The following is a 27,777-nucleotide window of genomic DNA, read 5'->3' on the forward strand; positions in this document are numbered from 1 at the left end:
TCTTTGTACTTTCGTTTTTAATTACCATATTAAAACTTCTACCGGGTAACATATGGACATAATTATTCAATCATTACAATATAATCTATTTTATAGTACAAAAGATATCATTATTTCATATTATTTATTACACTGAAACTATGTCAAATTTGAGCTCAGAAGTAACATCTAAATTTATGACATGTGAAATTGATTTGATCTGTGACAGCCTGAAAAAACTAACATTTTACAGTCTGCAAAAAGATTTCAGTCAGACGAATGAACATAAAACTTGAAAGTGACAAGACTTAGGTTTGGTTTGTGTGTTTATCATTTAACCTGGTAAGCACACTGAAATAAGTACAAAAGAAGTAAACCAAAGCTATAAATTACTTAAGTAAAAATATTTTACATTTTAGTTACAATGTTCCTTGTTGAACATTACAGCTACCTCAGTTAAAAAATCAAAATCAGTACCGTACATTAATAAAATCCATTAAAATAGTTTAACTCTTCCACCAATCAATTTTGACTTTGAGTTACAAAATTTACCTGAAAGAACAATCTATCTGATATGCATTAAAAACAAAAAATTAGGAGATATATATATATATATATACTATATGTGATGACTGTACAATTAATGCTTTTTAGCTCAGGAAATGGAGTATCCAAACAATCACATAAGTTGAATGAAATGTCAACAAGCATCACTGCTCTGCGTCTAATGTCGATTGTTCAACATGCAACAGTCGCAGGAAAGGCAGATGTTGGTGTATTGCTATTTGAAGAACTTTGAGCAAGACGTAAGACCTCCTCACACACGCGCTTGTATATCCAAGCATCGCCTTTCAATCTCTTGCGACGGATGCCAATGACATCTAACCTTGGTACTCTGCACACTTCTAGCTCAAAACTTAGCTTTGCCCCACCAACATCATCTCGAACTTTCCCACGTAAAGTGTATCTGAAACATTGAATATTTTTACTTATCAAATACCAATAATTGCACAAAATTACTGTAATAAAATAACTAATTCTGATATTTTATATATACTGTACTCAAATATCAAAACAGACTGTAATATAATAACTATTCTCCACAACATTCCTGTAAAAACACTGAAAAATCATCTGTAGATGATAATGATCCAAGTGTAAATAATGCATGGTGTCTGCAATTTTACTTAGTTTAAAAGTACAGTAGTTATTAAACTGCATTCACAAAGCAGAAGCAAGTAAAAAGGAAAAGCACAAGATTACAAATTCATATTTTACTTTTATGCAAAAAAATTCCTGAAATCACAAACTTCCATTACAACCACATTAACTGTATTATGGCTAATATATGCCTGGATATCCCAGATCCAAATACTAACTCATTTAATTCATCTGTTCTCACTTTACTAATCCATTAAATTAGTAAGTGATCAAGTTACATAGTTTAACACTAGGTTGTCTATGTGACAATTGCATTAATATGGGAATTTAATTTTTGGGCATCTTGATTCCATTCCTATCTTCTTTTCTGTTGGCTGTTGTGAATTTCTCAAGTCCTAACAAGATAACCAAAGCAATGGGTTTGTAGTGAAATAAATATTAACCCATACGTAATAGTGAAGGCAACAGGTAATATAATGTGTACTCACTGGCTGATGATGTACTACAGTGCATACAATTACATACACATTGGTTGGCAAGATCATACTGGTTTGTATCTAGCTGTTATGTATTCTTTCAGTAACACTAGACAATCATATGGTGACGGGTAAGAAGCAAGAGGCAATCACAAAACACTACTGAAACAAGAAAAAATAACAGGTAATGCTTACTCACCCTTTCTGGTTACAAAGAATGCCCTTATTTAACAATGCTCGCCGCAAATCGCTGAGAACTTGGTCAGGATTCTTACTTCCTGTTGTACTAACATTGTACATGTTCTGGAGAAGAAGATGAAGAAAAAAAATCAACATTGTGAAATAAAAGTAAATCTTTTAAATTGTATAAAACTTAAAAATAGTAAATCTTGGTTAACCAGAGTATTTTTTAGGAACCTATTAAGTTTTCTTTTTATTTTTGTAGTGAATCTGACCTGATAAAATGCTGTGTATTCAGCATTTTGTACAGTACCCAGACTGTGTATGACTTGTTTATACAAACAGTATTGTGTAGTTACAAAATTGCTATTTCACATCTGTGGTGCTTTTATGACAGCATCTGCGAACTTCCAATATCCAAAAGTTCCTTGGATGCATTAAAGCAATAACTGACATAATATTTTTGTACTAAAATGTTGCAGTTCCTTATCAATAAGTATCTAAAATAGCATAAATCTGCTAATATGGGCTACTCAAGTTCAGTTTCTCAACTGGAAGATCACTACACATTTGTTTAATAGTATGGAGCAATTTAATCTCACAAATCAGCAAAGAACTACACATGCTGTACCTTGCTTTCAACAACTGAAGGTCCTTGGTTAGATCCTAGTCTTCTCCTGGGTGTCAGCATATTCCTCATTTTATCCAAACTTTTTTCTATGCTACCAAACATTTTACGCGAGGACCTAGGAGTTCGTTCTGGAGTGTTTGTCCAGTCTTCTGAAGAGATTAAGTATCTGAAAATAACAAAAATCAACATTCAGATGCAAATAATTTTCTTCAAAAGCAACAGAATTATAATATATTATTAAGGCAATTTATATTTTTCTTAGGTATACTTGCCAAAGCCTTTCATATACGATGTATCTTTCAACAAGTGCTATAATAACTGTAGACTGAATAACAAGAAGCCTTTCCAAAGCCTCCCCCACCTCCTGTCATAATGCTCCCACTGGGCTGACAATACACATTCATTCCCTTCCTCTACATATAAAGTGTGGTTCTACTGAAATGGGGGACATAAAGCAGCTACACGGCTATCCATGATCCTCACAATAGCATTAGTCATTGTTCTCCATAAGAGTTACTAGGCCAAAAGACTCTCAAGAAGTAATTGCAAAGAAATGCCAAAGTACTGTAAAATGCACAGGGCAACAAACAAAAAAGGAACAAAGAAATTTTGGTTGTACTCAGCCAAGCTACTGCAAAAGGGGGTGTGATCAAGCACATCTACACAGGAAAGTGGTTGTAAGAAGAGTGGATGGTGTACAAGAGTAACCTTTCCTTTCCCCTTCCCTCTCCACTAAGTTCTCTCTCCTTGTTATTCAAGTCTACACCCATTCCAGCATGGGCTAAAGGATGCTCCATACCTGAAGGGAAAACTGTCTGTATCCATGTAAGAACAAACATTTTTTTATTTACCTTAAAACATGACATTATCCTTCATTTGGAGTAAAGTAATTCTTTTAAAAAGTAGCAACATGGACATGCAAGACAAAACTAGGTAGCCAACAAACCAGGAACCATGATAAAGACTAATCACTATAAAGAGAGATTAACTTACAGCTTGACACTAAAAGCAATTAGAAAAAGCAATCATGGTGAAATAACATATACTGTACTTATTGTCAACCATATCCCACAACCAATATCACCTTTCACCTACCTATTTCGGGAAGGTGACAAAAATTCACAATTCAGACCACTGTCTACCGATCTGGACGGAGATAATTTACTAGGCACTGCAAAAAGAATTTCATGAGTTAAGTCTTCAATTATTTTGTTCATGGCATAATAATTACTACAATAATTTTATTACTATATAAAATACCATTTAGAATTTTATTCCGTTAACAGGGAAACATGAAGGCATTATTCCAAAAGGGATTCATCATTTGGTTATCAGGACACAGAAACATATGGTATGATAAAATGAGGGATTACCATTCACAACAGAACAAATCCATTCAAACTTGAAAAGAAAGGGGATAGGGAGCATAAAGTTGTGCTATTAGGAACACATACTAACACAGCAATTAAAAGTAGGGTATTTGAAGAGCGGAGGAATATAGCTCGAATCAGTTTGCAAAGCATGCCCTAACTTATGCCTGAGTCTGTCAAATGGGCAATATCAAGAATGATTAAATTTGCAAAGACGATAAATTTTTTTTAGAAGAGGCTCTTTTACTATATTCTTGACTTAAAATTCTCAATTCTTCACTTATAGACACAAATGATTCACAAAATGCATAAACCTTTAGTACTTACCAGGTGTAGAAGGAGTGGATTTCTTTCGAGGCTTGTGACCTGGGGTAGGAACACGAGGCTGTAGAAAATTTTCTTTATCATCATCACTATTGGAAGAAGGTCTGCGTTTCTTGGGAGATACGAGAGGCGTGAGTTCTAATTCTGGATTTAAAGTTTCTGCCTTGCATGGAGTTAAGCAGCCTGAGAAGTAGAACAAGACAATCATCAGTTGAAAAATCCGTCACCCCCTCTATACTGCAAGCATTGACTGAATCGCAAAATGGAGGGTTTTGGAGTTTTTTGCCCTGAAGAGAAATGGAAGGTCAAAAGATCCCTAACTTTGCTGATGGTGACTGTTTTACGGGATTTTAAGATTTGAAACCTGTAAATATTAATAGCAATGAGTTGTATAAACAGCTTGTATCTATTATCATATATATAAAAGGAAATTGCTGTCTGTTTATTTGTTACTTTTTTGGATATGAATTAAATAATTCCATCGCAAATCCAGACATACAATTGATACCATGTCAAAACAATATGATGAATATCCTTCTATAATCTCATAGCGCTGATATCACTGGAGTGTCAACAACTGAAATCTGCTTGGTGTTATTGGAACCTTAAGGGTGGTCCAGCCTCATGGGGAAAATGACTACCTTCTTACCATCTGGTTTGTCCACGGAGTTGCCAGTCAGCGCAGGTTTACATATTGCTAACAAATCGACGTCATCTAAGCCTCCCTCTAGAGATGTGTGTAAGCCTCTAGGAGAATGACCTAAAGTGGTTATAATTCCATTATTAGATGATTCTCCTGGTTTCTCTCTATTAAGCTGCTCCATCAAACATCTAGCGGGTGTTCTCTGCACCTGAAAAAATACAATGAACTGTATCCCAAGCAAGATTACCTCATAAGGGACAGCCAAATATTTTCCATTTTGACCTACACCAGTCACTTGAGCAGTAAATGGGCAGTGCTGCAGCAAACCAGATTGGTCAAGTTGTTAGAAAATAAAGCAGGAACACAAATAATCTATGTAGAAATTCTGATTTAGTATTTAGTTCCTCTGACAACGAGAACAGTAGTCCTCTTGAAGCTTCTGGATTTTCAGTGAATCTTCATCAGTAGTAAATCAAGAATTACATTCAAGTAAGTGTCCCATTTTATCCTAATAGTAATGCACTTACACACACATTTTCAGTCTGTATGTGTATCAAATAAAGGTTCCACCTACAGTATGAAGAATGGCACTTGGCTTTGCTATATTTCAGTTTTGCTTATTTAACTGACACTATAACACTTGAAAGAAAGCAGCTTTCCAAAGCAATCCACTTGTACTTAAGGCTAATTATAAATCCAAAACTAAGTACGAGAACTACAAATACTTACTGGTATTTCACCAAGAGATGTTATTTTAGATATCAATCTGATAGGTCTTCCTTTCATTTTCTGGCAGAGTAGTAAATAATATGTGGCTGTTAAGTAATCATACGACCACTTACAAACTGCCTGCCTTACAGCTACTCTAGATTTCCCTTGGTGAACTGCAATTTCTGTAATGACATCTTCATCAACGCTGTTCATCTGTAAAACAACAAAAAGGTCATCTATGGCAGCATGAAAATGAAATTTGAGAATTGAAAGGTTGACAGCTAATACCTCTGCTTGTCATAAAGATATAACTATGATTGTGCAGGATAGGATGACAGTTTACTCTTGCAAAAATTAGCTTTGTATACAAACCTAGTATTATGTTATATTGTCTTAGAAAAAATCATTTTTAATAAAGTACTTGATTCCCATTAGGAAATCCAAACAATGAGTACTTGATTCCCATTAGGAAATCCAAACAATAAATTGAAAAATGAAGAACAAGCTATATGAAACAAGGCAGACATGATGGAGATGGGATGTATGAGAAGAAATATGGAATGTTAAATCATTTGAAAGAGCATGAACAGGAGGTAATAAAAAATAAAAACACTAATCTCATACCTTATACCTAGATGAAGGATCAATGCCATGAGCTTGCCCTTGCATTATCCACGGGTGGTTTAAAAGATCAGTGACTAATATTCTCCGTTTAGGGTCTACCTGAAGCATCAAAGACAGCAGCTCACGGCTTCCGCTACTTAACCATTCCGGCTTCTCATAAATACCTGCCTAAAATGGAAAAGATGTGTTAAATATTTAAATCTGTGGTTATAAAGGATCAAGTTATACAGAAAAGGTATACATAGGCCAACATTTTAAAAACCCAACCTCACCGATTTTCATGCATTTGAGTTACAATTATAATTTGATGATAACAAGCAGTAGTCAGATTCAAAAAATAACATTTCATAATTTGTCACTGTAAGGTAGCCAAGGAGTGGAATGGGATGATCATTCAACACTGGAAGGGTGATTGAGAATAAAAGGATTTCAAGGGATAATCCAAGGAAAACCACACAGTTGCACTGTGAAACAACTGACAGGAAAGGGTGTAAAGAAAGACAGAAAATGACAACAGAACACTGAAGCAAAGAGAACAGACATTGCCTATAATGGTAAATCTTGAAACTTTTCAAAGCCACTTACTTGAATTTTTCTATATAGAGCACCCAGATTTTCATCATCAAAGGGAAGAAATCCACACAACAAAGCGTACAGTAATACCCCCATACTCCATATATCTGCCTCAGAACCTGTGGATAAAACAGAAATTACTATGGAGAGCAGCTCATGGCGTTGTTTCATGTCAACACCAATAGTTTCTGGTGTCCCAGTTCAGGGATAATGAAGTCTGTTGTCTACTTTACTTCATGGGGATTGTAGCATGCGCACAATATTGTGACCAAAAAAATGGGCTAACTTTCAGGAACTGGCTTGTACAGAAGCCGTTACAATTTAAAACTGGAGCTATTCTTGCATGGCAGACACCAATAGCTCCAACTAATCTTACACTACTTATACATTTTTAGTGGTACATCAATTCCCTGCAATTTTGCACAAACAAAGCACATCCCTTCATCATTTATCACACGAGAGAATTTTCAATTCACCTAAGTACTGCCTGCCAGACACTAATTCTGGTGCTGCATACGCAGGAGAACCGCAACAGGTTGCTAAATGCTGATCCATCCCACCAGCTGGATTGGCACAAAGGCCGAAATCAATCAACTTTAAATTCTGGTCATCATCTAACAGAAGATTCTCCTGCAAGAAAAGTGTTTATTATAGCAAGTTCATGTGCATTACAACAAACATGCATTTTAGATTTTAAATATTCGATGCAAATACATTTTTCTAAAATGTTTGAAAACTAAATACAATGTACGTTTGACCGCACTCAGAAACTCTTTGTTCAAGGCCTATTTTCAAGGGTTTCACATCACTTGAAATTTGATTTCTTCCACAATTATCTATTTCTCTGGTAATTGCTATGCATGTCATCTATAAAGTTGGAACAGAATTCCAGTTGGGTCAACTTCATAAAACCATTGTTATTTACTGTTTAGGAATGACGTAAATTTTCCATCTAATCTGTACAGCAGTCCATCATATTCACTTTCACGACTCAAGTTGATTTAGATCTACAGGGGTAGGGTCATGTTTCTAAGGAGATTCCAAACTACGTACAACCCTTGCAGACAGTCAACAGACTATAAACCCAACAAGATGTAAGACAATACACAATTAATACAATGGAACAGATTAAGAAAAATTTAGGGCCAAAGGCCAAGCACTAGGCCCTATGAGGTCATTCAGCACTGAAAGGGAAACAGAGTAAAAAAGTTTTGTAAGTTGTAACAGGAGGAAAACCTCACAGTTGCACTATGAAATAATTGTTATGAGAGTGGAAAATAAGCTGGAAGAAAGAGAATATGAATAGAGTTACAGTAAAAGGAATGAAAGGGGTTGCAACCAAGAACCTTCAGTAATGTCTACAGTGTACCTCACTGATGACAACAGCCCCCACCCCCCCCTTTAAAGAATATACAATTACTAATAAGTGTATGAAAGAATATATTTCATGATGAAAAAAGACTTATATATTCAGATTTTTAGCCTTTCCCTAGCATGACTTTTGAAGTTACCAAACTTACAGTTCTTTATGAATTGAACTAGTCCCTCGTTGGCCGAGTGGATTTCGCACTCGACTACCGATCCGGTGGTCCGAAGTTCGATCCTCGGCTCGGCCAACGTGGAACCAGAGGAATTTATTTCTGGTGATAGAAATTCATTCCTCGATACAATGTGGTTCGGATCCCACAATAAGCTGTAGGTCCCGTTGCTAGGTAACCAATTGGTTCCTAGCTACGTAAAAATATCTAATCCTTCGGGCCAGCCCTAGGAGAGCTGTTAATCAGCTCAGTGGTCTGGTAAAACTAAGATATACTTAAATTATGAATTGAACTGAATATAGAATTAAGGCCACAGGCCAAGCACTGGGGCCTATGAGGCCATTCAGCACTGACATGGAAATTGACAGGAAAAGGTTTGAAAGGTGTAACACGAGGAAAACCTCAAAGCAGTTGCACTATGAAGGAATTGTTAAAAGAGAGTGGAAAGTAAGATTGAAGAAAGAGAATATGAAAGGAGGTACAGTAAAAGAAGCAAAAGGGGTTGCTGCTATGGGCCCGAAGGCATGCTGCAAAGAATCTTGAGTAATGCCTACAGTGCAAAGCATGAGATGCACTGATAGTACTAGCCTACGGGGCTTACAGTTCTGTGGATCTGCTTGTGCCCCGATGGCAACCAATTTGACATTTAACTGGCAGATTTTAATTAATATATTACTTCATAACATTATGTTTTGACTACTTTAGGTTACAAAATGGTCATGTACTACAGATTAATTTTTTACTGTCATATGAACTCCTATATAATAGTAATTTATCCAGTTATAATAGATATATGAATAGACATTATCTCTATTCATTTGTGTAGAAGTTAAGGGAAAATTACACTGAATTTAAGTTTGTAAACCTTTTAAATGCAAATCATACTTACAGGCTTTAAATCTCTGTGAGCATATCCCATGTTATGAATATATGCAACGGCCGATGTGATTTGACGGAAAAACAAACGCGCTTCATCCTCCTGAAGCCTATCTTTCTCAACTGTAATGGAAGACAACCATTAGACACCCAGTTATTTTTAAAGCGAAATCTTTCCAATCACAACATATCACATGAAAAAAATTCCCATTATAGTACTAAAAAACTTTGGTATCGACAGATAGATAAAAACTATACGTAACATCCGCCAATAAGGCTGAGCTGTTCTTGAGGAGTAGCCAATATGAAAGGAAGAGCTTTAACTTAACAACTCAAAGAATCCCTTAGATAAAAGTCCTACCATTTTTCCTAAAATGTAACACAACTTTGTATGTTTAATTGTAAAACTGGTATCTAATGCATAAATTCCTAAGGAGAATTATATCTGTAAAGCAAATGCAGCTATGACACAACGTTAATGAGTTTACCTATGTAGTCAAACAATTCACCACCAGGGCAGTACTCAAGAATCATAAATAGTTTCATATCTGTTTCCAGCACCTGGTAGAGCTTGCAAATGTGTTGATGAGTCAGCTGCTTCATTGCTTCAATTTCTAGATAAATACGGGGAAGATCATCCTACAGAACAATAAAATAAAATTGGTGCTTTAGATTTTATGGAAAAACTGAAATAAAAATATTGGGTACTTTAGATTTTATAGCAAAGCTAAAATAAAAATATTGGGTACTTTTGATTTTATAGCAAAACTAAAAAATATTTGATACTTTAGATTTTATAGCAAAACTAAAATAAAAATATTGGGTACTTTAGATTTTAAAGCAAAACTAAAATAAAAATATTGGGTACTTTAGATTTTAATGCAAAACTAAAATAAAAATATTGGGCACTTTAGATTTTAAAGCAAAACTAAAATAAAAATATTGGGTACTTTAGATTTTATAGCAAAGCTAAAATAAAAATATTGGGTACTTTAGATTTTATAGCAAAACTAAAATAAAAAATATTGGGTACTTTAGATTTTAGAGCAAAACTAAAATAAAAAATATTTGATACTTTAGATTTTATAGCAAAACTAGAATAAAAATATTTGATACTTTAGATTTTATAGCAAAACTAAAATAAAAATATTGGGTACTTTAGATTTTATAGCAAAACTAAAATAAAAAATATTTTATACTTTAGATTTTATAGCAAAACTAAAATAAAAATATTTGATACTTTAGATTTTATAGCAAAACTAAAATAAAAATATTTGATAATTTAGATTTTATAGCAAAACTAAAATAAAAATATTGGGTACTTTAGATTTTATAGAAACTAAAATAAAAATATTAAGCAACTTGAATCTTGAAGAAAAACTACAAATGTAAAACAAATAATCCAGTTCAAGAAGAAACAAATGAAGAAAAATTTTACGGGAAATTTCTCAAAAGGTTCTATTACAGAATTCACAGTTTTAAAATAACATAAACGCCTTGAAAATAAATTAATTTTCATAAAGAAATTATTTATTCTATTATTTACCAAACATTCATCTTGCTATAACTTCAGCAACAGAGCAAAGAAAGAATTTCACAGTTATATTACGGTGGGTTGGTGGGGTTGACTTTTCTACATTCTCACTTGCAGTTTCTGGATTTCCATTTATTACTTTCTTTGTCCACTAGATAGTGGGATTCTAGGTACGTGCCAAAAAATATTTCCACCAAATTTCCTTAGGGGATGCAGATTAACTAATGGGTCTTGATACTTAAGAAACTTGACAAGAAAATGGCAAAATTCTAGGTAAAATGGGAAAAGGAATAATACAGGTTCTCCAGTCAGGTATAACTATGTATTTTTTCTTTGCCATGTCAATAGTTATAGCTAGATGAATATTTAAAAAAAATATACATTAATGCAACATTAACCTGAAATAAAAAGCAAACAGCTTACCCCAAGCTGCCTTTTGTCCATTATCTTTATAGCCACTTTCTCCCCGGTCAATATGTGCGTGGCCAACTTGACTTTGGCAAAGCCGCCAGAGCCAATAGTTTCATGCAGTTCATACTGGCCCTCAAGGGCTGCATATGGAGACGCTTGCTGTGGCATCTTCCTGTGTTGTTCTGTATCTGCTGAATCTGCTAACTACTGAGATGGTGACATATGTCTGGTTTCTAAATGGTTGCCACCTAAGAGAAAAAAAAATTATATATATATAGTAATGATGTTCATACAGAAACAGAAAAATAACTGTAAAAAGTAAAATGCTTAAAAACAATGAACTCTAAATCCATGATAAATCTAAAGTACATCTAATATATCAGTCAAAGTATGTTTCTAAGGAAACTGAAGAACAATGTTAAAGAAAAAATAATGGAACAATATAGACAAAACAACACTCGGAATATCTAATGAATAAAGAAAATGAATGTGATGTGTAAGACAAAGATAAACAAAAAGACAACACTAGTATATCTATTTAAGCCTTTGGAAAGCTCTCATTTACATCCAAACCTGCAACATCAATTAAATATAACAATGATGAAGGTGGTTTCCATAATGACATCTTAAAAAATGAGATACCTATGCTCCTTTCCTAAACATACAACCAAGAGCTATTTCTCTTTATTTTCAAATTTCTTAACCAATTGTTCCATATGGAAAAACTTGATCTGTAACCTGATATGTATGTCTCATATATAAATACAAGATACATTATGTAACTAGCATTGGAAATTCCTGCATGGCGGACGTTTATTTGTATGGTGTTTATACGTTGCATGGAACCAGTGGATATTCAGCAATGGGACCAACGGCTTTATGTGACATGTCGAGAGTGGGCTTCCATCACCAGAAATACACATCTCTCACCCTTTGATGGAATGCCCGAGAATCGAACTCGCGGCCACCGAGGTGGGAGGCCAAGACCTTACCGACCACACCACAGAAGTGCTGTATGGTGGACGTGTTCAGTTCAGAGGCGCAGCATTGCACAATATTGCAATGTAGCTATAAGTACAACAAAGTTATTCGCATGGTTAGTATTGAATCATAAATGAACTATTGGCCTCACAGACTTCAATTCTCTAAGTTCAGGGAACTACTGGGGAAACCTTTCATCAAAGAGTACAGGCTGATGCCACGGATGTTCTTCATAGCTATTAGGGCAATACAAGGTTTCCCATAGATCTAGTCTCCACGAAGAGGTAAGGGTATGTAATTGGCCGAGCCCGGTGAAACACGTGAGCACGAGCCAATATACTAACAATACTACCTACCTAACCTTAGTTTAAAAATAAAAAAAATAAAAAAAAAAAAAAAAAAAAAAAAAAGGTCTGACAGCTTGTTTGGCCTAAAGCTAGTGGAAGATAGGTAGGCTTTTTTCCCAGTTTCTTTTTCCGTTTTGTTCCAAGGTAGTTTTTTCCCTTTTCTTATAAGGTCCAAATTAGAAACTTTAGCTATGCAGTAGAAAATACGACAAAACAAATCGTCGTCAAATATAAAAAATAAAACCCCCCACAAAAGTAATTACAAATAAAGAAGACGTAGAAAAAAAATGAAGAAACGATAAAAATTATGAATTACATAACTTAATATCATCATTACTTAAAAGAAAAGGCGAGAGTTAAGTGGAATTTCATATAAAGGGCTAGGCTACTTAAATTTGATTTACTATTAGTAACTAAGCTGACGCACAAAAGAAGCGTCTACTCTGAAACTGTTATTTATTTATTTATAATATACAAAACGAGGAAAGTCAAAGAAGCCTCACGACGTGAGAAATAAATGAAAAAAGTAGTATACAAAAATATGACGATATGTGTCCATACTTACGAATTTCTACGGGAGCTTTCAAAAGGCCTCTAGTAGATGGAAAGGCTGCTACCATAGACACCACCACCTCGTTTTCCGCCAGTTTTCACGCACTTCTCCTCATTATCCGACGTCCTTCTCTTCACTATAAGTCCTTCACTGTATCGGCACCATCCGGAGATATGACGCACGACGGAATTCACTCATTAACAACGTAAACGAGGCTAAAATAGTCGGCTTTTTGTGGTCGCCATACCGTTTGTTTTCCCCCCAAGACACTCTTGAATGAGACGACTTCTCGGCCGCAGCCAATCAGATGAGCCTCAGTGATGACGTCGAGGTGACCGACCAATCACTTAGAGCAAATGATATGACGTCACGAGACAGGTATAAAAAGGGACCAATCAACAGCGAGGTTTTCATGACGTCACTCTACGCTATGGAAACTGCCAATAGGCGAGGACTTTGCACGTGATGTCACAGGTGAGTTGCGAGATGCGCACGGAAGACTGCAGACGATGTTTGTATTTACGAATATATTCGTGGTTTAAATAATTTCAGACTTGAAAATACGAAAATGTAACGTTTTAACATCATATTGGCTTCATTATGGCGTTCAAAAAGGATTGCAAGCATGCGAAATGAGTTCGACACAGGTGAGCTGCGAGGTGCGCACGGAAGGCTGCAGACGACGTTCGTATTTTCGAATATATATGAGTCAATTCGCCATTTAAACGCCTTAAAAGTTAACGGGAAGAAAACCTAAAAGATTGAGACATTAATGACGTAATTTTCTGCGTTAAAAACTGATCGCACGCCCACGAAATATACGTTCGAACTCGACCGCACCGACCCCGACGATCGGCGTTGCAGTAGTAAACAAAATCCGAAGGAGACCTGGGTCCGGTCGTCGCTCCTCGCCTTTTCCTCCCTTCTCCTTTTGTTAAATGGTCACTGAAATGATCATCGCTGCCGTTTTAGGATGCTACATAATATCGTCGATCATATTCTTCAAGTTCCCAATGCTACTGCACAAGAAGAAGGACGTCAAGTTCATCTGCAGGCACATTAGTCATCGCGGAGGTGAGAGAGAGACGCAATGCACCAATTTATTATTGATAAAATGTCTCATTGTAGCCCATTTGATGGAGTTGTTTGTCGTGCTTGTTTATCTACTCTATTTCTTTGTTTATTTTTATTTCCTATTGAAGGCAATACTTTCATCAGCTACCTTGGTCTGCCTGCGGTAGGGTACATAAGGAAGGCTGACCTGTAACCTGTCATTTGTTCACCTGTGGACTTATTCATCTTGATTTATGTATTACGTTGTTCAATTTATTGGATTTATTTATTTGTTTATTGTTGCATTGTAGTTAGTTCTTTCATCCGCAACCTCAGGTCTGCCTACCGGTGTGGTAGGGGAGGAGGAGGAGGCTGACCTGATCTCTCTTTTGGGAACCGTTAGATACCCAAGTCTTTGTTTCTTGTACTTTTCCGTATGGTTACCTTTGTCACAGGGAGAGTATCAACGGCACAGAAATTAGAGAGGAAAAATTGCCGTGCTGATGGACCCGAGGCTACAGACCTTTTGTCAGCTTAGGCTTCAGGGTATCTGCTCAATAATGGCTACCTAGCCTATGATAATATAGTAACTAGATTTCTTGCCATTTAATTATTGAGGTGGTTGTAGTCTGTTCATAATATGTGAGGGCCTTCAAATACTCCACCCCTACGACTTGGTAACCGTCAGTTTACATGCAAAATGGTCACTGTGTTTAGTACCAGCCCCTTGGGGATGAATGTAAAACATAAGCAAAAGATGGTAAATATCATAAATACAAACATAAAGTATAATTATAAATAAAATCGTAAACTGCCTTTAAATATGACCGGCGACGAGTGTTAATCAGGCTGCTGTAGTAGTCTTTAGTTATACTGATGATAATGGTAGGAGTCATGGCCTATCCTCGTTATTTGCTCGTATGGGAATATGAACCACCGATGGTCATTAAATCTTGGCAACAAGTTTGTTATTGGAGGTAAATTCGTTCATTATGATGAATGACATTGTGTACTACCACTTGACTTGAGTTATAAAAATTCTCATTTTTTACATTTTGTTTTTTTCCACTTGGACATTAAAAGAAAAACAAACAATGATGGTGTAAGTACATATGAGGATTGGGGCTGCTTGGTCCTCTTTTGTTCCCGTCGGAAGAGTCTACATACAAACCATCACCTTTCCGTAAGACCGAAGGCTACTCCCGCTCCCCTCAGGTTCGGTAACTATATACGTACAGGCGGTCCCCGGGTTACGACGGGGGTTTCGTTCTTGAGACACGTCGTAAGCCGAAAATCGTCTTCAGCCGGAACATCGTCAAAAATCCTAAGAAAACCTTACTTTTAATGCTTTGGGTGCATTGAAAACTATGTAAACTGCATTCTTATGGCATTTTTCATTAAAAAAAAACCTTCAAACATTGATTATTTTGCATTTTTGGTGTCATATTTCATCTCCCAGATGAGCGTTGTAGGGGTCGTAACCTTGGAACATGCGTCGTAACCCGGGGACTGCCTGTATATCAGTTTACATGCAAAGTGCAAGCTGTGTTTAGTAACAACCCCTTGGGAATGAGTGTAAAATTAAGAGATAAATGGAAATATCATGAGCATGAAAAAATGCCAGAAGTGAAAGAAGGTAAATATTCTGGTTAGTGACTGGCTGGAATTGAGCTCTATTAGTAGTCTTCAGTTTTACCCAACTTTAATGTAGGATATTGCTGAGTACAAGCAGGAATCAGTAGGTGAAACTTGGTAAAAAGTTGAATTTTTATTTTCTTTTTTGTCTGAGGATTAGATTAATTGTTGAATATTATAAACTAAAGATTATATAATTACTGGAGTACAAGTTAACTCTTTAGGTATTATTATTGTTTTACTACTAATGTGATTAGCATTATTGCATTAATTTTAATAGAATAACCATCCCTATTGTTTCATTAGTGAATATCAGTTTTCTGCAATTTTTAATTTACACTATGTACCATAGTATTTTAGTTGTATCTTTGCCACCTTTGTTGCAGGAGCTGGAGAAAATTATGAGAACACACTATCTGCATTTAGGCAGTAAGTATATTTTTCTCAAATTTCTTTTCAGTTCAAATGTATGAGTTTTTTGGGAAGCTTTTTAGCTGTCTAGAATGATGTAGTATGGAGAACTGTTGCAATGCCATCATTGTTAGCACTGTGCATGGATAAGAGGTTAAAGTTTTGCAAATTCCATAGTATTTCAAGTTTAAGTGAAATAAAAATAGTAGAGGCATATTGTGATGTGTGCATGATAAGTCTTTCTGTTCATATCTCTTAAGTTTCTCAGCGGCGAGTCTTCATCTTCCCACTTAACTGTTTCAGTGCAGTGGAACTTGGAACAGACATGCTAGAACTAGACTGTCAGCTCACCTTGGATGGTCATGTAGTTGTTTGTCATGATTCAGTATTAGACATCAGAACTGAGCTGACTGGTTCTATATCAGAATACAATTATGTGGACCTACCGCCTATCAAAGAAGAAATTCCAGTGGATTTCATGCCAGGAATCAAGTTCAGCAGCAAGTCCGAGGATCGGAAATTTCCCCTCCTGGAAGAGACCTTCCAGAATTTTCCCAACACACCCATCAATATTGACATTAAGATCGACAGCAATGAACTGATCACTAAGGTAAGTGGCACATATACGTAGGCATACTTTTGTCAGCATTAATTTTTCTGGGGTTTTTATCTCTGTGAGTGTTGGTGAGAGATGTGTATACATGAGGATTACAAATCTAATTTGATAACTTTTTCAAAATTAAATCATCCCACTTTGGAGAAATTTGATCTTGTAGTTTCAGTTTCTTCCTTTCCCAGTAATCTCAGATTTGGTAAAAAAAAAGACTAAAATCTCTTTCACGTTAACATTATGTGCATCCCATTTCTATAAATTTTGTTTTACAGCGCTGTGTGGACTTTTAAATTATATACTCAACAGATCTCTCTTTACTTTCAAACTCTTTTTTGCATTGATGCTTCTTTAGTTGAATATACAGTGTACCTCTTACACCATTTTTCTCCCCCTGTCAAGAATGCTCATTATTTACCCACCTATTTTCTGATTAAAAAGAAATGTCTTCATGAATGCTTATTCATTACCAAAATAATTTATAAATTTTAGTCATTTAGTGGCATAAGCCACAGTTCACATAATTTTTATATTATATATATATATATATATATATATATATATATATATATATATATATATATATATATATATATATATATATATATATATATATATATATATATATATAAAAATGATTGCATATTTGTTCCTGCAAAGTATACCAGCCCTCATCTTTCTTAGGAACATCTTTGAAATGCAAGTTGGTTCAGTCACTCTTCTTATGCACATGACTGGGAAACTGTCAAGTCCATGTGGGTGTTTGACTGTTCCCTCACTTTTTCACTGTTACTGCAGAATGCCTGGGACATGCGATTGTTCATAGTCTCATGTTATGCTGATTATGGAATAGTGCCAGTCAATTCTTTGAAGCCAAACTTTCCATCTAAGGAGTGAGTTGCCTATTAGATGCAAGGGTTTATATTGTTGCAGGAACAAATATGAAGTTTAGAGATAAGTTTGCATATTTTACACTGAATTTGCAAACCCAGTATTTGTAAAATTCCACCTTCCTACCAAGCTGCATATATCCCTGTAACCAAAGGAAAAGTTGAGGTATTGCTGAAGGATACTTAAATACATGTTCTTTTGTGTACAAGAATAGAAATTACAGTATATTAAACATTTTTATATTTTGTAGTAGGCTGAATAATACACAATAAATTTATTATTTGATCGATAATTGATCCCCAGTCTTCATATATTTCAAGGTTAGTGAACTGGTTAAGAAGTACCATCGTGAACACATTACTGTGTGGGGCAACGTGAGAGATGTCATTACCCAGAAATGCTATAAGGAGGTAGGTTGAATACACCTTGTCATGCAACAATTACTCTTCGTCTTTAAAATTGTGAGGTGTTATACATTGATTTTAATACTTGAGTGTAATTAGTCTTTGTATGACTCAATCATTATTTCTTTACAACAAGATATTTCCTATTAAAATAAAAATGACCTTACTACAATAGGTTGCAATTGGAATAGTTATGGTTGCTCTGTACTCAAGTCTTATAGAATTCAAATGTTTACTTATACTATTGGTTAGGATTGGATTGGAATATAAAATTTAGGCCAAAGGCCAACCGCTGGCACCTATGATGTCATTCAGTGCCAACAAAATGTTGAAACAATTGTTAGGAGAGGGTGGAAAGTAGGAAGAAGAGAACATGGGTAGAGGTATACAGCAATTTGCGCACTCCGGATTTGTGGAATCACGTATTTGCGGATTTCTCTCGTGAACATATACTCCCATTTTTTCTGCAATTTCATCATAAAATGCACTTTTTGTGATAAAACTTAAAAAAGCCAGGTATGTATAAACATTTTAGTGGGTTTTCCTTGAGTTTTAGCTAACAAATTAGGAGGTTTTAAGTGTTTTTACAGTACATATCCCCCCCATGAATACGGGGAGAACACTTTACTTAAATGAAAGAGTTTGCAGCTAGGTGCCAAAAGATCAGTGCAAAGAGCCTTAAGTAATACCTACAGCAGTGCACTGATTGCACTACCCCCTTATGGGGAGTGTTGGTTTTATTTGTTTTAGGAGGGTGAAAGTGCAGTGTGACCTTATAAATTTTTATTATTGCAGAATCCTAATATGTGCCTGCTGTTTAGTGCCCGTCGAGTTTGCCTAATGCTGGTTCAGTTATACACTGGGATCTTGCCTTTTGTGCCACTCAAGGAGACTCATTTGGAAATTTTCATGCCAATTGTCATGATGAAGTAAGTGTCATTTTAAGCTATTGTAGTCATTCGTGAGTTTCACAATTTTAATTTGACTTAGTTTTGAAGTTTTTTTTTTTGACGAATTCAGCAAAAGTTTTGTGTAGTTTTCAGTGGTTAGAAATGTTAAAAGTTGCCAAGATTGATATTTTATTCATGTGTTTAAGTGATCAGGAACGTTAGACAAGGAAAATATAATTAGTACTGTACTTGTAACAGTTACACTATAGTGTTGCTAACTAATGTAAGGGTAATATTGTGATTGCAATAAAAACGTCGCTTATCACAGCTTTGTTAGGTTTGATAGAGCTTCCCTTGGATAATGTTTTGTTAATTGGTTAGTTGAAAATTTCTGAAAATGCTTGTGCTTGGAATCACACACAATCTGATTTGTTTCTTTATTCAACAGGATTTATAACTATCACTTTGGGTATAAATGGTGGCACTCTGCCGTTGCCCACGTTGCAAATGCGTTGCTTATCAGACGGTGTTTATTTGAACACCTGGCGAAACGTGGGGTCCAGGTGAGGGTTTGACTTGATGTTTTGTAAGAATAAGAAACAAGCCTTCGATATTTAAGAATAAGTGCATATAGTGACTAATAATCTCAAGAGTTTAGTATATTATAAAACAGTCTCAAGAGGAGAACATTAAGAGACTTTGATGTCTGAAACTTGTGTCTCTGACAGCATTTAGCAACTGTTGAGATTATGATCATAATAAATTAGCTCAACAAGACCACAGAGGGCCCCTATTTTATTACAGACTGCTTATTGGTATTATGTGCTGTCTCTTTCAGTCTTAATTATACTACCATGAACTCTTTGATGTCAAAATGCACTATTGAAGTCTCCCACATGTGGAAAATCTATGTCACATTGTATTTGCTGACTTTTCACTTTTCATCCAATCAGAAATTGTACAGTTCTGTTCAAAAGTTGTCTTAGTAATCTTACTTTTCAATATAAGGTGCAATATAACTTTTAATGATATAGTGATACAATTGTTTTTTCCACAGACTTACCTATGGGTCATGAATACTGACGATGATTTCCGTCTTGCCTTCGACTCTGGAGCCACTGGTGTGATGACAGACTACCCAACTAAGCTGAAGGCATTTTTAGAACAAAACCCACAGTACACTCAAGACCGTAAACTGAGCTAAACTTAGTTATTGCCACGCTGTATTTGGCAGCTGGCAAGGGAAGAATTCTTCTAGATACATTTAGAGTCTTATCACCATGTAGTTAGCTTGACTAGAGGTGAACTGCATGGCTCTATTATTTTTATTTATTTCCTTTGCAACTTGCCTCATTATGCAATTATCATAGGCATTAGGCAAACACAAAAGCTAATATTAAAACTCCTTTGGTCCCAAACTCCTGAAGCGGGGGCTCAAGTGTTGATTGATTTGACTTGGCAAGTAATGGGAGGCAGCATTTGTTCTCTGCTTGCTGCAATTACTCTTATAGTACAGTATCTATATGATTTGACTATTAAATACTCAAGATGATCTGGTAAAGGATGAAATGGCATCCCTTTGAATACTCATAGTGAATTGTTATTGATCTGATGACAAGAGCCATAACACTTGTGAGCACCCACACCCAAGCAGTGGACCGCATTCGTTAACTTTCAATAGACGGGTTATTTAGCTGCTTGCTGCCACTGCTACTAATATAAAGGTAAGACTGCTCAGAAGTTTTGCTGTCATTTCTTTAGCGCACAAATGACAGAAAATGATGGGCGATGGTGTGACGAAGTTGAAATCATAGTGTTTACCGCATAGGACTAAATTAGGAGGAGCATAGTGTGCTGAAGTAGTAATTTTGCAGTCATGTAGTCCATGCTCTGTTCACAGCACTTTCTTTGAGGAAACCATGTAATTAGACCATACACTGTTTGAATTAAAGTGGTATAATGCTTTTAGGGCCTTTGGGATTCTTTGCTTCTTATCAAAGTGTTTATTTTCGATGGAATAAAAAGTACACTTTTTATTACTACTTGCTGAAGCACAAAACATTGGAAGAATTTACAGCTTATTCTGTTTATTGCTATTATGTCATCTACACCTTAACATATGCCATGAAGGTTTTGAGATTGACTTAGGGTAATATTCACACCTTTGTGAAAGGGTTAGATGATTTGACAGAATTTTGAGATGGACAGTTACCACTGTATTGTGGTGTGGGCAGTAAGTTGTTATGCACACAGTATCATATTGTTTATTTTATCCTTTAAACGAATCAAGTGCCCTTAAAATATACTGTTATTTCTTAGGAATATGGTCAGTGATAAGAATTTGAAGGTGGTGATGATGATGATGATGATGGAAAGGAAATGGTTTTTAATAGGATTGCCTGAAGCTATGGCATTTTTTCCTTCTGAAAGGGAAGTATTGTATAGTATGTGTGTTATAGATAAGAAAAAAAAAATTATGTAAAGAATGCATGATCCTTAATAGTCTCACAGCTTATTCAACCTTAGCATTGTGTGTAGTTCGTTAGTCTTTTAAGTTTTTGTGCTGATTATAATTATTTATTAATCTCAGGTGCAATTGAAGTAAACTTCCAATTTCCTTTTTTTGCCCAGTGATTTTTTTTTATTTTATAGTCCCTGCAGGACAGGGAACAGATGAGATATGCCCTCGCCTTCCTTCCCTCATTCTTTCCTTAGTATTGGAATAGCTAGTGTCATTTTCATGGAACTCCTAACGAATTAACAAAACTATTCCTGCCTTTATGTAGTCAAGGATACCCCTTTTAAAAGTAAGTTGGTCTTGACAAACCCTCGCTGACATAACACTTCCGTTCTTTGAGCAAGCACGAGTGTAGCCTCTTAGGTTGTTTTAATTCTTGACATCTGATAAGGAAATTCATGCTTTTACATAATTGAGGGTGCCATTTTAAGAATAGTTTTATTTTTTAGTATAGAATTGTGGCTGCCTAGGTCATTGTATTCAAAGGAAGTTTGTGATATTATCTTGGTTCGTCAGTGTATTCTCCCTTACTCCGTGAAACAAGACGTTAGATATTTTGCATTTCATATTCACTTTACTAGACATTTCCCTTCAAAACCATCGTACAAGGTATCTTATGCTTCAACAGAAGAATCTCATAAATATCAAAAGTTAAAACTGTGTGTTCATTAATACAGGATACATTTTTGTGGATGGACATTTTCTGTTAGCATTAATTGCAGTAATGTTATGAAATTTTATAAGTGTGAAATAGTAGTAATTGTATGTGGTATTTTATTTCAGCTATCAGAAAATATATTTTTAATGCAAATGGTTTCTTGTTAAGTGATATAATTCTTCTATTATATTTTCTCAAGGCTTTAAATAAGGTTTTTAAGTATATTGCACAATTGGGGTGTCAGAACGTGTGTATCTTTTTTAATTTGGTGCTGTGGAGCCAGCCTTGTGAGAGCCCAGATATTATACTGTGGTACTATTGTTGTATGTCACTAATGTGAAATCGTATCAGTTACAGTATATTACACTGTATATGTGATACTGTATTTTATTTTTTACATCAACTTCATTACATGAATTACAGTTGGCTTGTACTACAACTCTGGACAACTCTGTGATTTATTGAGTATGTTCAGTACTTTTATGGGTGCTTGATGTCTTGAGTGAGGTTACTTTCAGCCATATCTCTCTCTCTCTCTCTCTCTCTCTCTCTCTCTCTCTCTCTCTCTCTCTCTCTCTCTCTCTCTCTCTCTCTCTCATTTCTTATGTATACAATTATAATTCAGTTTGCGTAGATACCTTATTACTATGTAGTAATTAAGTGCATTCATTCTCTATTGGCTGGTAATGTGTTTGAATAAAACCATTTCATTTTAATACTTAAGGTTCCAAAATTGATTTATTTAATTTTTATGGTTTTGTTGTTATCATATCTTGCAATGCTGAATTTTTCTTAAAAAGAAGGTTTCATTGGAAGGTTTTGTTGAAGATCCAAAGTTGTCCTATAAATTGCAGATCTTTGTTGAAGATATTTACAGTGAGAAAGTGTACAAGTGTTACATAACTATTTAGTTTTTTTGTTTTACCAGGACACTTTCTTTGTTTGCTTCCTTTTATGACCAAATTAGCATTATCAAAGTATTTTCTTGTGATATGTGTAGTGCACTGAGTTTTCTTTCATTTTAGAAACAAGGTAAGTTGTCCTGGAATTTCACAAAGGGTTGAAGTAGCTTAGCTGGTTTTGTGTGGACTTGACAACATAGTGGTCCCATCAGCGCAGGATAGATTTTACTGGCAAACATGACCTTACCGTCCCAGTAAGTTAGGGATTGGGATTCGGGGGAATCCATAGGTCTTCCTGATGAGTGTCCTCAGCAACCACTGCCTGGTTCTCCCAGGTTGTAGGGAGGTCTTATCTGTGTAATTTTTTGGTCACTAGGACAGGGTTCACCAATGCTACGGCCTGTGTCTTGGCATTGCTGCTTATGAACAACCTTTGGACCCTGTGAGTCATGAATATTCCCTCCCCATCAAAATTTACTCTTATCATTTCACTCTTTTTGGGGCATACCATTATCCGTATTGACAGTCTGCTACCATGACAGTATGATCTTTTTGAAATTCATGAAATGGATGATGCATGTCTAGCATGTAATATTCGTTATTGTTTTTCTTTAGACGACTGCAGTTTAGTCCAGTGAGCTGTTTTGGGTTAGTTTGATATCAGGACGTGCGAATAAGAAATTGTTGAGGTTTTGTAAGAAACTACGGCGTCAATGACCTTCGATGTCAGGATGCCAGAGAACTAACAATCATTCATTCATTCATTCATTGTAAGAAACTAGTTTTCAGAGATATTTGATTTCATACAGTATGTGCACTTTAAATGATCATGTACTACAATTAGTCATTGCGTAGTGCAGTACTGTGATATTGGCGTTTAGCAAGTTTGTATCGAATACACTGTATATATCCTTGACACCCTAGCTTGCATCCCTCTCTCCTTATCTTTAGTTAAAAATGTTAGCGAAGAAAAAGGTGAGGAACTGTGCAAAAGGCATTTCATATTGAAATAGATTTCAAGTAAGATTTCAGAGAAGTGGGAGAATATTCAAGATCTAACCGAGCTTGTTCGAAATGACAGTTTTACCGTTTCCTCGGTTTGAAGGATTTTTGTGAATTTTAAGCGCTGGATGCAATTTTCTGCAATTGTTCTTGTTGAAGAATAGCTTTTTGCAAAGCAAATAATAGCCTACAATGTAAGCTAGAAAATGACCGTTACGCATTCTTTGAAATATGCGTGATGCTAAACAGTGGTGGAAAAAGTGGGACATCTTTCCATGCTACTTTCCAGTAATTTCCATTCTAGTAGTACAACTTAAACCTCAGATCTCCTCATGACAATATATCTTCCCAGGGACTTTAGTTATCCATTTCTTTGATAACCAGTAGTTTCAATATTTTCCCACACTTTTACAAGGCCTTTGTACTCTCTTAATGTATCCTTTATAGGGATATTTATCATAATTGTGGCTTTTATTTTGTCAAGGACAGTACTTTGTTACCGTATTCTGTTTCAGCCAAATATGTATGTGTATGTATGTGTATACATATATGTATTTATTTTGCTGTACTTTGTGTTTTGTACAACATATATTGGTATTAGTTTTCAATGTTGATTAATTGGCAATTGATTTGAACATTCTCTTATTGAAATATTGTTTAATTTTCAAGCATAACAAATGTTGAAACTTGTGTGTGTGGTTGATAGAAGTGTGTGAGATATGCCTCTTGCTTCACTCAAAAGTGGCACTTCTGCATTGATGCTTCTCTGTTATATTAATGTTGTAGATAAATAATGGGTTTGTTATATTTATATTTGAAGGCTCAAGGTCACAACACTTGACATATTATTGGAACCTGTTTTTTAAAAGATTTTAAGGTCACCTCGTCAATTTGAATTTTGTAGCTTTTTCAAGCTAGTTATAAGATTGTGTCATTACCAATAGAAAGCAGTGTAACAGCACAATTTCATTTTAGTATTTGCCACCTTAAAATCCTAGCGAATCTCTCTTTGTATTTTTCAGATTCTCTAAAGAGGTTGAATTTATTTTGTGTGGTTTATGGTTTGCTTATAGTGTTGCATGTAAGGTCTTAGCTTGTTTGAAAAGACTGTCATCATGAAACTAATGACATATGAAGTCACTTTAGTTATGATGCAGTATTATGTGGAAATAGTTATTTCTAGTCAGGAATCATGTGACTTCGCAGAGTAGAAAATTTAGACAGATGTGGAGAAAACCCCACTTGGAAGTTAGTTATGTAAAACTAAATTAGAGCAGAAGTTCATTCTGTTAATTTCTGTTTCCTAGTAGACTTATCCTTTGTTGAAGGTTTCAGAGTGAGATTTTCCAGATATCCGTTTTGTGTTATTTAGCATTTTGCAGTAGTCTCATGTGAATGCTATACTCTATTTTCTTCCCATAGTAAAATATGTAGCAGCATTAGAAATCAGTGCTTTAGTGTGCAAATAGCAAAATTAGGATAATGAAGGTTGTCAGTGGCACTAATCTTGATTTTTTAGGTCAGATTTTGAGTATATCATTGATATAAGAGAGAAGAATATTAGTTTGTAAGATACCCATTAGTATTTTTTAAGCTTCGACTTCAAGAAGTCTTACCGCAAAGAGTACCTTTTCACTAACTGCCATGCTTGTATGCATGTGGTATAGATGCACCAGTATTCAAAAGTGATTATGTGGCAAGCTTAAAGAAGGCCTCCTTTGGCATAAAGTAACATATGCAACTTGCAGACAAGAGACAATTTTAGAAATTCAGTTTAAACTAAGTAACAGTGGCTTCATCTGCATGTGCAAATATTCTCCAATCCTTATTGCCTTGTGATCAAGTGGGTGACTGAGTTTGAGAGCATCTCTGTTTATGAACTCATTTGAAAGCGGGTGCGAGGTATTCACTCTTATACGCAGTATTCTTTTTAGGTACATTTATATATCTGTGCAATAACTTTTGGTCAACTTTTCATCTTTGGACAGGGGCAGGTTGAGTCTTGTGTACTAATACAAGAAATTAATGGTAGTCACTGTAACAAAAAAAAAATTCTACTTAGCTTTTTCTTTGTTTATATGTGAATTCCACACCATAAAATAAAACCAGAAATGTCAAGTGGGTTTTTATTGATATGTATATATCCTATGTTTTACTATCAAACTCTCTATTAGGAATGTTTCTTCCCTGTACTACTGCATTCCACATTAATGTGGCTATACAAAGCCCTGTTTCCAAGAAAAAAAAGTAATGACTGCTCAAATTGTAGCAAGGAATGTTATTTTTAAGTGAGCCAAAAAATTAATGAAATAGCATTACAAAAATAAGACTATTATTATTAGCATTACCGGGTATATTCAGAACAAAAACCCTATTCATATGGAACAAGCCAATCAAAGGGCCCACCGACTTGAAATTCAAGCTTCCAAAGAATTTTGGTATCGTGTTCATTTGAAAGTAGTAGTAAAAGAAGGGCATACTTAGTCCAGACAGAAGAGATCAGTTATTGAAAAAAAAAAAATATAAATTATATGAAATTAAGTAAATTGAATATACAATATATAAAAAATGTTAAATGCCGTTTTCAGGCTCAGAGGTCCAGATAAACTAATTTATATTAATAATAATAATCAATATAGGCATGGAACCAGTGCTATATGGGTTAAATAGGAATTCCCATCGGACTTAGGCTTGCTAAAGTGCCCTTTCTCCCTGACTTTCTACGCCTTTCTTTTGGACAGAATTGGAATATCCTTAGGCGAAAAGCCCGTTGCTGAATAACCACTGGTTCCATGCAACGTAAAAAAATCATATAAACAAACAAACCTTAGGAGAAACAAAAATGGAAACCATACCCCCAGAAAATGAACCAAAAATCAAAATAATCATATAATTTATCAAACCGACCAAACACGCATTTATGTATGATCAGCCCCGGAATCAAATGAAGTACTACTTTATTGTATCAAAAAATTATATAACTACCAAATTAATCTTAATACCCACAGCAGCAGCTATTCCACCTGTCAAAAAAAAAAAGGCACGATAATCAAATAAAATTCCCTGTATGTGGGTTAGTGCCGTCAGTAGGTACACCTCCCTCAGTGGCGCTATATGCATTAGTACTCGAATTCTTGTATAACAATAGCTACTTATTTATAGTCTTTGGTAGTACAAACCCTCTTACTCTCTATGTCCCCTTCAGCGCTGAATGACACCAAAGTGTATTTACAACAAAGAATATTGTATGCATTAACAAAAAATAAAAGCAAATATACCAGCAAAAGAGAAAAATGAAAATTAAAATAAAAAATAACAGGCGACAACACAAAGAAAATGCTACATTTGTAATCGAAAATATAAACCGAATATACGCTGATATTCAGCCATGATTGCATGTGAGACAGACTGTGCCCCAATATTTATATAGATTTAGTATACTATAAAATAAAATATAAGCCTACCATGTACTATTTAGCTAACAACATCCGTATAGACTGATTTAACCTCAACAGAATATAGTTATCAGTTCAAGAGAATCCATAAGCAGTCAAAAAATTCAAACAAATAACTCGTCAACAAAATAACTTACTATGCAGGAAACTATAGCCACAGCACCACAAGTCAGCCAGCAGTCGACATCTTCATGTCTACAGAAAGCAATGCCCGAAGACATACTGACAGAGGGAGGCAGCTCAGGCAGGGGCCAGGGAGGGAACTTTGTTGACAACTTGACAGTCTTGACAGTTGACACTCGACAGGTGAATTGTGGGTAATCAGCCACAAATTGACTGAGTACATTTCTTAATGAGCTTCAACGACAGTTTCTAGCCATCAGAAATACTCCAGCACTTTCGAAATTAAATATAAATATTAGCTAACCATAGAAAT

The 27,777-nt window shown here is 35.2% G+C and overlaps 2 protein-coding genes across 3 annotated transcripts; one reads left to right on the top strand and one right to left on the bottom strand.

The window, feature by feature from the left end:
* LOC135204280 (maternal embryonic leucine zipper kinase-like) lies at window positions 1-27,629 on the bottom strand. Of its 2 annotated transcripts, none has more exons than XM_064234424.1 (14): window positions 27,479-27,629; window positions 11,044-11,279; window positions 9,575-9,725; window positions 9,100-9,209; window positions 7,149-7,302; window positions 6,685-6,791; window positions 6,100-6,267; window positions 5,494-5,688; window positions 4,771-4,972; window positions 4,125-4,304; window positions 3,523-3,598; window positions 2,428-2,593; window positions 1,816-1,919; window positions 1-946 (listed from the first exon to the last, which is right to left on the bottom strand). In XM_064234424.1, exons 2-14 carry the CDS (start codon window positions 11,197-11,199, stop codon window positions 718-720), a joined length of 1,998 nt encoding a protein of 665 aa, XP_064090494.1. In that variant the 5' UTR covers window positions 11,200-11,279; window positions 27,479-27,629; the 3' UTR covers window positions 1-717. The 2 variants fall into 2 exon arrangements, with proteins under 2 accessions (XP_064090494.1, XP_064090493.1); XM_064234423.1 differs by lacking the exon at window positions 27,479-27,629 and adding an exon at window positions 12,925-13,203.
* LOC135204282 (lysophospholipase D GDPD1-like) lies at window positions 13,388-26,004 on the top strand. Its single transcript, XM_064234426.1, has 7 exons — window positions 13,388-13,986; window positions 15,987-16,029; window positions 16,315-16,621; window positions 17,833-17,922; window positions 18,712-18,845; window positions 19,255-19,369; window positions 19,864-26,004. The coding sequence occupies exons 1-7, from the start codon at window positions 13,851-13,853 to the stop codon at window positions 20,008-20,010; spliced, it is 972 nt and encodes a 323-aa protein (XP_064090496.1). The 5' UTR covers window positions 13,388-13,850; the 3' UTR covers window positions 20,011-26,004.
* Window positions 27,630-27,777: the final 148 nt, after the last annotated feature.

The sequence above is a fragment of the Macrobrachium nipponense genome, chromosome 44 (assembly GCF_015104395.2).
Source record: "Macrobrachium nipponense isolate FS-2020 chromosome 44, ASM1510439v2, whole genome shotgun sequence".
NCBI lineage: Eukaryota > Metazoa > Arthropoda > Malacostraca > Decapoda > Palaemonidae > Macrobrachium > Macrobrachium nipponense.